This window comes from Monopterus albus, unplaced genomic scaffold (assembly GCF_001952655.1).
Source record: "Monopterus albus unplaced genomic scaffold, M_albus_1.0 scaffold21.1, whole genome shotgun sequence".
NCBI classification, from domain to species: domain Eukaryota; kingdom Metazoa; phylum Chordata; class Actinopteri; order Synbranchiformes; family Synbranchidae; genus Monopterus; species Monopterus albus.
Window position 1 is genome coordinate 3,339,431 of NW_018127901.1, and position 12,152 is coordinate 3,351,582.

General features: G+C 41.1%; 1 protein-coding gene across 1 annotated transcript in view; it reads left to right on the plus strand.

The window, feature by feature from the left end:
* Positions 1-291: 291 nt before the first annotated feature.
* Positions 292-12,152, plus strand: part of slc49a3 (solute carrier family 49 member 3) — a 14,716-nt gene continuing 2,855 nt past the window's right edge. Inside the window, exons 1-9 of the mRNA XM_020594031.1 lie at positions 292-807; positions 4,285-4,443; positions 5,495-5,711; positions 6,686-6,762; positions 7,396-7,533; positions 8,757-8,873; positions 9,017-9,169; positions 10,702-10,859; positions 11,218-11,321. Of these exons, the coding sequence (XP_020449687.1) occupies positions 646-807; positions 4,285-4,443; positions 5,495-5,711; positions 6,686-6,762; positions 7,396-7,533; positions 8,757-8,873; positions 9,017-9,169; positions 10,702-10,859; positions 11,218-11,321 (1,285 nt within the window). The 5' untranslated portion in view covers positions 292-645. The remainder of the gene's footprint in view (positions 808-4,284; positions 4,444-5,494; positions 5,712-6,685; positions 6,763-7,395; positions 7,534-8,756; positions 8,874-9,016; positions 9,170-10,701; positions 10,860-11,217; positions 11,322-12,152) is intronic.

Consider the following 12,152-nt stretch of genomic DNA (forward strand, 5'->3'; position numbering starts at 1 on the left):
GCTAATCCACCAGGAATGTGAGTGTCTTAAAGGGTCCTATAATTTCTTTTTTTACATTAATTTACTACAAAGTTTTGAAAGACAATTTATGAACTTTGCAAGAATATTTTACACAATAGTAGCAAGTGAGACAATGGTATGAGCTGATGTTTTTAGGTATGACCTCAATAATAATCATATAAATTAATATATACATTTATGAAATTTTCACCAAAAACTGAAACATTTTGAACTTCATAAATACAGAAGTGTTGCACTGAATTGCATACAATAGTGCAGGTGTACATACATAGAGTGGCCGGTGAGTGTGACACTAAAGATGTAGGGTATAACCCGTGTCGTTGTTACTACGACAGAGTGCGTCATCTTGTCAATAGAAGATCTTTGTTACAGTACACTGACACTCCACCTGAAACTGGAAGTGGTTTGATAGGTTTATCCAACTTTTAAGCCTCTTTCTTAACATCTGTTTGTGGCATAAAATGACTTTAAAATCCTTGACAAGATAACACAATGGACTTACTGTTTGTGTCATAGTTTTTCGCCGCTCTGGTGACCGAGAACACCGACACACCCTGTTTGTACAATGTTAGCAAACGTTACCGCCTAGCATAACCGATCAAATTGTCAGCCCTGTGAATACTAATGGAGAGTGGTGAAGACTTGTCTGAGGACTGTCAGACCGTCTCCTCTGATGTTTCGAGAAGACCAAACACAGAACTGAAGAAACGTCTGTTTTTTAAAGTTTACAAGAGGAGGTGGTTTGTTCTGCTGGTGCTGTGTTTGATGAACTGCTCCAACGCAACGGTAAGTTAAGTATATTCATAAACAGTGCTGGTCGTTACTCGACAGTTCCCCAAATTGTTTAATATTCCAATGGTAATATCCAGTTAGCTGCCTTAAAATGGGGTAACTCCCATAAATAAAATATTTTGTAGTTGTTAGAGTCAGTGGCGTAGCACAGAAATCTGGGTCCGGCACATTAGCAGCCTCATGGGCCCCCTTACCCCTTTAATACACCCGTTGTACTGTACAAATAACCAAATCAACAAGTGTTAACACGTGGCTCTGTGGTGATTTTCATGGTAATAAGTAATTAAACATTTTAAATGCATTCATAAAACTCTACCTAAAGTGAAATATCAGCAGCCTCTTTTTGTAAGATCAAGATCAAAGATTTTTATTGTCAATTCACTATATGTGCAAGACATACAGAAAATCGAAATAGCATTTCTCTCTCACCTAGTATCCAATGCCATACCATTTAGGAAACTGAAATAGAGTAAAGGTAGAGAAACAATAGACTAAAAAGAATAAGAAAACTGAGTCAAAGTGATTAGGATAAAGCTAAATGGTACAACCTAATAGGCTACGACTCAAACCATGTACAATCAGTGAAAGTAGTGCAAATAATAACAAGAAGGTTGTGAGATTGAGATGCACATGGACAGTAGTGCAAATAATAACAAGAAGGTTGTGAGATTGAGATGCACATGGACAGTAGTGCAAATAATAACAAGAAGGTTGTGAGATTGAGATGCACATGGACAGTAGTGCAAATAATAACAAGAAGGTTGTGAGATTGAGATGCACATGGACAGTAGTGCAAATAATAACAAGAAGGTTGTGAGATTGAGATGCACATGGACAGTAGTGCAAATAATAACAAGAAGGTTGTGAGATTGAGGTGCACATGGACAGTAGTGCAAATGACCAACAGCAGCAGATATGACTGTAAAAACAGTCAGCAGCAGATTTACATGTAATATAACAAGAGGGGGGAATGTACTGGGCTTGTGCAAAACAGCAGCGGTAACATATGGTAATTATTGTTTACAGCTTTTATTTTGACATTTAAAACGTAATTTATGTCGTTTGTTTTTTAAAAGGTTTTTCACTATATCCTCAGCATAAGACCTTGTGGAAAACATACTGCAGCCTCCATTCTGAGAAAGAATGACTGAAATGTCATTTGTGTGTAATATTTAATTAAAAGAAATGCTGCTGTGTCTTCATGTGTAAGTGTTATAAATGAAGAGTTGTGGAGAGTTATTAGTTAAAATCTAAACAATTGTTTGGAACCATTAAAAATGTGGTTTATTTAGGATTTAGTCCTGAATATAATAACACTTGAGGGAGCGGCTGTGGTGTGGAGTGCCATCTGAACCAGAGATTGATGGTTCAGTTCTGGCATCTCTGGTCCACATGTTGAAGTGTCCTTGAGCAAGACGCTGAACCCCTGGTTGCTCCCGGTTGTGTCACCGTGTGTGAGGGCTTAGTGCTAGCAACCCGTCTCCGTAAACCTCACTGCCACAGCATCTCTCCTTGGAGGGATCTCTTGCCCAGCCAGTCCTAGGACTAGGATAAAAACTGAACCTCAAAATTAAATGTCCACTGTAGAATTTCCTTTTAAACTATGAATTCAGTAGTTCTTGAAGGTGTTTTTGAATGAAATGTAGATATCAGTAATTATTGATATCCAGCTATATAAAAATAATATTGTCCTAGTCATACCTGACACTAAGGCCAACATCCTGTTTCATGCTGAAACATATCAAATCACTAAAATAAATCGGAACTTCAAATCTGCAGCACTGTTAAAATTTAGAATTATAGTACCTCAACACTCTTTAACTCTTAAAGCACAAACCTGTGTGCATTTTACAAATGCACATATAAACAATAGTGACTTCCTGTAACTGACAGCTGGTCATAGTAGTCGGACAGGTCTGAAATTTGGCCTTTGTCTAGTGGATGTGGTTGTAAACAGTGAATGTAGATGATGTGTATCTGTTCCCTAGGGACATTGTCATTGTAAAGCAAAGTGTGCCGCTCTCAGTCATGCAAACTGAGCTCCTCCCAGCTCCCACGGGACTTGTCCTCTCTATGGGAGCTATTGTTTGCTGGGGACTGGTGTTCCCACTCACAAAAGATGTTCAGCTGACCAAGAGTCATTCATGATGTGGCAAGTAACAGCTGATGAGCAGTTAGACATCAGTGTATCTGATATTAGCAGATCTATTGAGGGTTCACGGTGCGGTTGTCATGGTCTGCCGATTGTTAGCCTGTAAACTGAATGAGGATGAATTCTGAGACTTATACTTCATTGGATGTCAGTGTTTACCCAGATTCTTTGTACTCAAATTTTATTGGTTAATTTCTTTACTGTATGTGCACCAAATAAATAAGCTTACTTGGAAAAATCCACTCATGGCATGAAATCAGAGAAGGCCTGTAACTGTGTAACTCTTGATAACATGCTCAGTTATAGTGTAATATTTTTATGGGCTTTATATTGAGAGAGAGCGCATAGTTTTACTTTAACATGTAAATATATCTGAATTTTACAAATTCTTCAATGTTACCTGAGCTGCTTTTCTAGAAACTTGCTCTTGGTTCAGTAGTTAGACTTTGGATAAAAAGATGCTCTGCTCCTCATTCCTCAGCACCGGTGTCTTCACATGTCTGATGAAGAAGCTTTATTTTATTGTAACATTGTGACACGTACAATGAAATTTTGTTTGGAGCCGAGGGCCCCGGGCCGCTGCATGCATACGCGCTGCCATCACGGGCAACTTGGGGGGTTCTGTGTCTTGCCTAAGGACACTTCGACATGTGGACTGCAGGCACAGAGATTCAAACCTTCAACCTTCCGGTTGGGCGGCAACTGCTCTACCCACCACACCACTGTTGCCCCACTGATCTGATGTAAACAACATTCCTGTTAGCGTCACGTTAACTAGGTTTTTTTGCTCTGATCTCTTACACCAGGTTTCTTGTTTACATGACATTTAATAAATGCAGTTATAGCATCAGGCTGGCACTAATATGGTTACGTACAGTTGGTGCGTGTAAATGCACTGATTGTTGGCTTGTTAGCCCTGTAACTGTGGCACACATTCACATCCTCCAGTGTGACACTTGATTTGTGATCAGTTCAGATTTAGGGTTGTCAGGCAGCAATCTGGGCAGAGAAAGTAACATGCGCTTGCCTTCCACCACTGAGATAACCTTTGAGAATACTGGTCAGAACCCACGTGGGAATGTGTGTAACTGTGCATGTATGATGGAGGGTGGTGTTTGTCTTTATGTATGTTAGAGTCCTCTAGTCTTGATTTGCCTTGAAGATGAGCAGGGTGTCAAAACATCGCCATTTTGGATAAATCATGTAAGATTATACTGTCTGGTCATTCTAATTATTTTTCTTAAGTTAGTATTAACAATGATTTGGGGTATTTCCAAGACATGCAGATCTGATTCTCACATCCTGTCCTGTCATCCCAGTTATGGCTGACATTTGCACCAGTGGCACACCAGTCTGCCCAGTACCTGGGGGTCACTCTGGACGAAATCAACTGGTTGTCTCTAGTCTACATGGTGGTGGCCATACCACTCAGTTTCGGGACCACATGGATGCTGGACACCCTTGGCCTGCGGATCACGGTACAAAGCGTACTCTGGTCTAATGCAAACTGCTTTGTTGATTTAGGGTATTAGAGCTACATTTTCCAGAAAATGACTAGGCACTATACTGTAGGTAGGATGTGTTTTAATGGACTGTTTCAGTAATGTTTTTGTTTCTTATGAAAACAACATAATGCTTTAACCAAAGTGATTTCAGAAGTGTACAGGAGAGTTATTAATAGTCTGTAGATGCACCACACTGTGTCTGCTAAAAGGCTTCTGATGGATGCAGAGAGAAAACTAGCTGCATCCAGAATTAAGAAACAAAGCAACAGCAAATGTTTTTGTTAAGGAGGTAGTGTAGTACGAGTTGCTATCATGTATGGGAAATTCAGGAGCAAGTTATTTGACCTGGCAAGTTGGAGCTGCCATGGTACAAAGCCACAGGGATTTAAAATAAAACTGCTCCAATATGACTAAAAATTATTAATGAAGAAATGCAGACTTGAAGTAAAAATCTACAAGATAAAGACAATTAAGACACAAAGAGCAGAAACTGTAGGACAGAAAGAAACAAGTTTGTGAGGTCTGTTATATTTTCATTTCTTAAAAACACTGCCGCACAGGAAATGATGGAAATATTGATTGTTTACATTCTTGTTTTTCATGGTGACATACTAATTCATGTGACATACTAATTCAAGCGGCAGAGATGGAGAGATGCTGTGTGGCTGCAGTGAATGCGAAGACAGTGACAGCAATGTGTTTAATAAAACGCTGTACAAAGTAGAAGGGTGCAGCCTGCTGTTGTTAGCCCAACAGCTGTGCTGTCTCCTGCAGTTTCTGTTTACAACCATTCCAATGTGATTTCCCATCCCCCCTGCTTTTGGCCACTGAACACAGATAAGTTTTACCTGCACCAAAAGACACTAAGTTAAACTTCCTCAATAGATAATCCAATGAAAAATCTCACACTACTTGATTGATAGTTGATTTTTGAGAAACACTGATGAGATATCAAAGTTCTTAGCAGGAGGGATGAAAACATAGACCTTGAATCTGTTAGAGCGATTTGATCTGTCACTTGCAGTTGATCCTGGGCTCCTGGTTGAACATGCTCGGAGCATTGCTGCGCTTCTTTGGCTCCCCAACAGGCGAGAGTTTTAAAATCCGGTACCCAGTAGTGATGCTGGGTCAGACCCTTGGTGCCCTGGCTCAGCCCTTCTTCATTTTCACCCCCACCAAAATGGCAGCACTCTGGTTTCCTGACCATCAGCGGGCCACAGCTAACATGATCACCTCTATGTGTGAGTGATTTACTGTTAACAAAAAGCTCTGTTGTTGCAGCTTTAATGAGTCATACTTTCACCAGCACTAGTGGCTGATGCTCTCCTGACGATGATGTGTGAACATGCTTATATTGAAAATATAAGAAGATTTACAAAAATTATTTTCATTAAAGAAAAGAGAGCAAGAATGACCAGTTTCCAGTTATTTTCAGATTCCCAGGGGCAACTTTCTGGGTGTAACATGCTTATTGTTTTGATCCAGCTGTTGGTTTGATGCAGGCACATTTGACCATGACTAGTAAGTTAGTTTAATATGTCGATCACAAGATGTCTGAGGTTGCAGCTGAAGATATTGAAGAAAAACTTTCCTTTTCTAAAGCACCATATTTAGCTGGTGGAGTTATGACAGAAACTTGTGAATTTTGGCACCACTGGTCTAAACTTCATGTCAAGCTGTTGTCAACATGAACAAAAGGAGTGTGCTTGAAGTTTTTATGTATAATTTTTACAATTTGAAATTATATTTTGTGTCAGCACTTGTGTCTCATGTCCTGTAGCAAATCTAAGAAGGAACTGAGTCAGTTTCAACATGTGATGTTAAGTGCAGGGAAGCATTTTGGTGTGTCATCAAATGTGCGCACAGCTAAATGAAGGATATGTCCGGAGATAAACCACTAGCAAAAACATTATGGATCTATTGTGTACAGGAATAAATGGTTCTATGTAAAAACAAGAAAAGAATCTGTATGACTTAAAGGAAAGTCAGCATATGAAGCAAACGTAAAATGGGAAGCTATTGGAGGAGGATGCAGTTCACTAAGAAGATAATTTAAGATGTTTCTTGCAGATAGCAGTTGTCATATATTTCATGTTTTCACCAGAACTGAGATGACCGAAACATGGAACAGAGAATAGACTAAAACAGCACTGATTCTTAATATAGGGCAGAAACCAGAATCACACTCAATTCCACTTCTATTTTTCCTCCTCAGCCAACCCCCTGGGCATCCTCCTCGCTAACATCATCTCCCCCTGGTTGGCTAAAACATCTGCACAAATTCCAACCCTGGTGAGTTGAACTGCTGAGGATTCTGGTCAGGTGTCAGGTCTAGTGTCGTGATGGTGCTCAGTAGCTGGCTGACCGGTTCCAGCATCGAAGGGACCAGCTGTTGGATTTGAACTTTGGAATTGATGTGGACACAGATGAAAGCTTTCACTGATTATGCTTTTTATTACTTTTTAGCTTGATCAAATGAGTGTTTGTGAAAAATGCACAGCAACATCGGATTTGCATTCGTCACCCTGACAAAAACATGACTCCAAATTAACACTGGTGTTGCTCTGTAACTGTTTGTTATCAAGTCAGCAAAAATAACAACCTGTTGAAATATATCTTAGGACTGTGGTTTTGCCTCAGTTGGGCAACAGAAACTTTTTCAGCTTTCATGAGCTTTAATGAGTAATGCTTGGCATAGCTTTACTGCTGTTAAGTTCACTGAACCACATGCAGGAATACATAAAATGTATGAATGATTTAAATGTGAAAAACAAACAAACATCAGTTGGGCTAAATTGCATTGCTGACACAGAAATCTTTGTCTGTGCCTCTGGCCACTTCACCTGCTAATGATGATAAACTGTCTTTGATTTAAGGTGCTAACATCTATTTATCATCACATTATGTGTTTCTCCCCACCCCCAGCTGCTTGCCTATGCAGCCCCAGCATGCATCATTTGTCTCCTAGCAACTGTGGGGATACGGAGCAGCACGCCCCCCACGCCACCATCAGCCAGTGCCGAGTCCTCCGGCTCCGAGCCATTTATACAGGGGTTCAAACTGGTAAGTTTACAGGAGGAGAGAAAACACTGAGTACAGATGGATGGCAACATGATACAGATGTCCTTTAGGTGTACAGTCTGTAAACTTCAACTGAATGGTCATTCTGTTTGACCACCAGCTCAGGGTCAAATTCAAGTTACACCACGCCGGTTTGCATGTAAAAACACTGCATGTAACAAGTCCAAATCACAACCTGAGGGTGAGCTGATCAGTCGATTAATGGATTAAATAACCCTGAGGGCAGTCGAAGTTGTTTGGAAGAGAAAAACAGGCTCAAACTGTAAACATGATCACAGTTCACAGACCCCAGTCCCACAGTTGTTCACACTGTACAAAGAGGGGATATCATCAACATTTCAGATGCGCTCCCTTCAGTATGACCTCCAAACTAAGTTATTTTGATAATCTGGTAACTCTATTATCTGGAATGGTTGGTATAACGGTTATATAACAGATAGAAATGATGGGAAAATATACAAAAATAAGTTATAATAACATGAAATAATGCTTAAAATAAGACAGAGAGGGATTTGTTCCACGTATTCTTCAAGATCCACGATAGACACAGATGAAAAGCAGCTGTAGCTTTATCAGGTACAATAAATATATTGTGTATTGTCACAATGATAAATAAACATTGGCCCTAAAACACTGGACCCTGCAAGTCCCATAATGCACCTCCTGAGAGACCCTCCTGGCCTGATAAAAGTTCAAGCCTCCCACATCCTATCCACTCAGTTTGTAAGTTGCAGTGTCAAAACCCAAGCTGAGACGTCACTGTGGTAGTTTTACTGATGCTCTCAACCATAGGTAGCATTGGTCTGTCCATAGAAAACTCACTGGACGTGCACACTCTTCTCCAGTAGCATTTACAACAACCAGCAGCTCCACTGTCTCCTCTACCAGAGCAGGTTCAGTGCCTTGCTCAGAGACACCTTGGTGACAGCTGATAAAGAAGGAGGACACATGTTTCTCATGTACTTTCTCACTCTGGTACTGTTACATTTGTATAGTATGTGACAACTGTTAAGGAAGTGTAACAATTCTCTGAAGTATATTCTACCCCACCTTTACACCCACCTTATTTTATGTTCGCAGCATACTGTAATAGTTTTTTTTTTGCTGAATTCATTTTTAGTTTCATTGTCTATTTGATGTCTGTGTTCTTGTTTCCTTCGCTGTAACTGCAGTGACAGTGTCTTCTCACTCTGTTTCCTCCATAGTTACTGAAAAACAAAGCCTACCTCATCCTGCTGCTGTGCTTCGGCTCGGGCATCGCTGTTTTCACCTGCATCACCACACTGCTGGAGCAGATTTTCTGTGTGCAAGGGTACACCAATGTAAGCATACGACAGGAGGAGAAGACGTCATGTTGATTCCCATGTGGAACAATTTGATATTGATTACACCAGTTGGTATCAAATCAGCAATACAGACAACTCAGAGGGACCCTGAGTAAACTGATCAAATCTCGCTCCTGCAGGAATTTGCTGGCTTGTGCGGCGCTCTATTCATGGTGTTCGGCATCGTGGGTGCCGCTGTTCTGGGTCTCTACGTTGACAAGACCAAGAAGTTCATCGAAGCCACAAAGATCAACATGAGCTTCGCTGCTCTGGCATGCATCGCCTTTTCAGTGGTGAGGACACAACACAGGAGTAGATTAAGGCTGGAAACGTGTTTGGAGAGGTTTATTAGCTCATTTACTGTTTATTATTTGTTTCAGTAGTAATTATTTTTCGCAAACTCTATCCTAATTTAAAGCAACTCTGTGGAGTTACATTATCTGCTTAGAAATAGGCCTTTAAAACCTTAAGTTTAATAACTCTAAATTAACAGGAATAAACAAAGAACAGAACTGATTGCTATCTATAAAAACATGGAAACACTTTACTTTAAGCCATCCTATTTAGAATCTATTAATACATAAACACATAATACATGTTTATATCACTGTATAATGTAGTTGTAAGCACATATGGGGACATTTTAAGTGTTTATTCATGTACATGTCGTGTCATCATCCACTCATGGGTGTGTTTATATGCTGATTATAAATACTAACCAAAGTGTTAGTGAAAACATGACCCTCTAACGCGAGCGCCTTCTCGGGTAAATTTGATGGATGCCGCTTGGAGGTGGAGAAAAGTTTACACCGTATTTATTAGAAGGGGCTCTCCAGTGCACGTGACAGAAGCTGACGGTTAAACATAAAGAGGGAATGAGAAGGCTCATAGTGTTTTGACGTGCAAACACCTGGAAGCTCTTGTTCTTTATTTTTAACAGTTTCTTTTGACAGTTCCTTATTTCACTGTGCTGTGAATGCAGCACAGCTCAGTACTGTAGAGTATGAATGAAATCTCTATATGAGGTTACGTAGAGGACAGCTACAGTCCTCCATAGTTACTTATCATCAGCAGTCCTGGATCAACAGACAGTCGAGGTAGCACTTTATCAAGAATCTCCCTGGATCCAGACAGTCGAGGTAGCACTTTATCAAGTTAAAGGAAAAGAATCTCCCTGGATATTTCAACATCACACCACATTATCAAGGTTCAGTGTTCAAGTTCATCTCCAGTCAGTTTTCATGTGAACAACGTTTCTGGTACACAACATAAAGAAACAAAAAGGGCGTGAAACAGAACATCCGAACAAGAAGCAACAACAAAATATAGTGATGTGAAGTGAAGAGTGGCGTGGAAGTGTGGCATACCTTCTAAAGTGTTTATATTGTGGCGGTGAAAGTTAAGTTGAACCATGTCTTTTAGTTTTACATTTGAAATAACTGATGTCCTCCCTATTTACATACATGAGGAAGCTGAATATTAGAAGTATTTATATATTAGAATATAGTGTCATGGAGTCCAGTCCATGTAATTTAATTAACACCTCTATGATAAACAAAAGCTGAAGATTTTAGGCTTCATAAAAATTCACGTTATGGCAGAACAAAATTGGACTGTACAGGTGTACCTAATAAAGGGGTCCCTGACTGTATGTTATGTATATTTATACATTTGGTAGGTAGGAGAGCTACACAGTAATTGTCATACAGATGCCACTGTTTAACAAAGCTTTTCTGCCAAAAAGAATTTTACATTCAATGCTCATAATGTTATCCTGCCCTGTTGGTGTTCAGAGCTTTTCTCTCGCCTGTTCACCTCCCCTCAGGTGTCTTTGATGCGGCAGCAGGAGGTCGCCGTGGCCGCCGTCTGCTCTCTCTTTGGCTTCTTTGCTTTCTCCATTTTCCCGGTGGCCATGGAGCTTTCTGTGGAGTGCTCGTATCCGGTCGGAGAAGCCACGTCAGCCGGACTCATCTTCGTGTCAGGGTACTGCTGTCTGAGCACAGGATACACACTATGATCTCATACATCTGTGGAATCGCTGCTGAAAAACACTCTGCAGCAGTTGACAGTTAATGTGTAGTCCCAGGTAAAACAGAAATGGTGGAAAAAACGCACCACAAAGTAAAAAGACAAACTGTGTTTGTGCTGCGGTATAAAGAAGCCTTAAACACAGGGCTGTATTTACTGCACTCATGGCCTTGTGGGACTTCTGTGCTCTTAGCAGAATTTCTTCCATTTTTTCTTGGCAAAGATCTGACTAAACTGTTTTTAGACTCACTGTGTTTACTCTTCTTATTTATGTGTAAGCTACACTGACATTTTCCTTGTGATCTGTTTCCAGGCAGGTTCAGTCCGTCGTCTACATCCTCTTGCTCCAGTCTCTGACTGTTCAGCTCGCAGACTCTCCTCTGTCGACATGCGAGACGGCCACCCTGAGCTGGAGAGGTGGGTCACATGATCTCATAAAGGCAGGGACCTGAGGGATCTTCGATGGCTCAGTCACTCAGTCAATCTGCTCTTGACTCCTCATATTTATTTTGGTATAAAGCACAACAGAAGTTTAGAGCTGGTAACCAGGAGTGTTTGTGAGCAGTTTCTATATTTTGAAGCTGAGACCATTTTATGGGGGCTCGGAGGTGTACTCGTCCATCACCCAAGCTGAAGTCACCGAGGTAGTTGAGAAGCTTCTTGGTGGCAAGGCACCAGGGGTGGATGAGATTCGCCCTGAGTACCTTAGGTCTCTGGATGTTGTGGGGCTGTCTTGGTTGACACGCCTCTGCAACATTGCGTGGCATTCGGGGACAGTGACTCTGGATTGGCAGAGTGGGGTGGTGGTCCCTCTTTTCAAGAAGAGGGACCAGAGGGTGTGCTCCAACTACAGGGAGATCACACTCCTCAGAGGAGAATTTGACCGATAGTCGAACCTTGGATTCAGGAGGAACAATGCGGTTTTCGTCCTGGCCACAGAACACTGGACCAGCTCTATACCCTCTTCAGGGTGGTGGAGGGTTCATGGGAGTTTGCCCAACCAGTCCACATGTGTTTTGTGGTTTTGGAAAAGGCATTTGACCGTGTCCCTCGTGGCGTCAGTAAGTCAGACTTGTTTCCGGTGCATGTTGGACTCTGACAGGGCTGCCCTTTGTCACCGGTTCTGTTCAATATTTTTATGGACAGAATTTCTAGGTGCAGCCAGGGGCTGGATAGGGGTCTGGTTTGGGGGCCACAGGATCTCGTCTTTGCTTTTTGTGGACGACGTTGTCCTGTTGGCTCCATCAA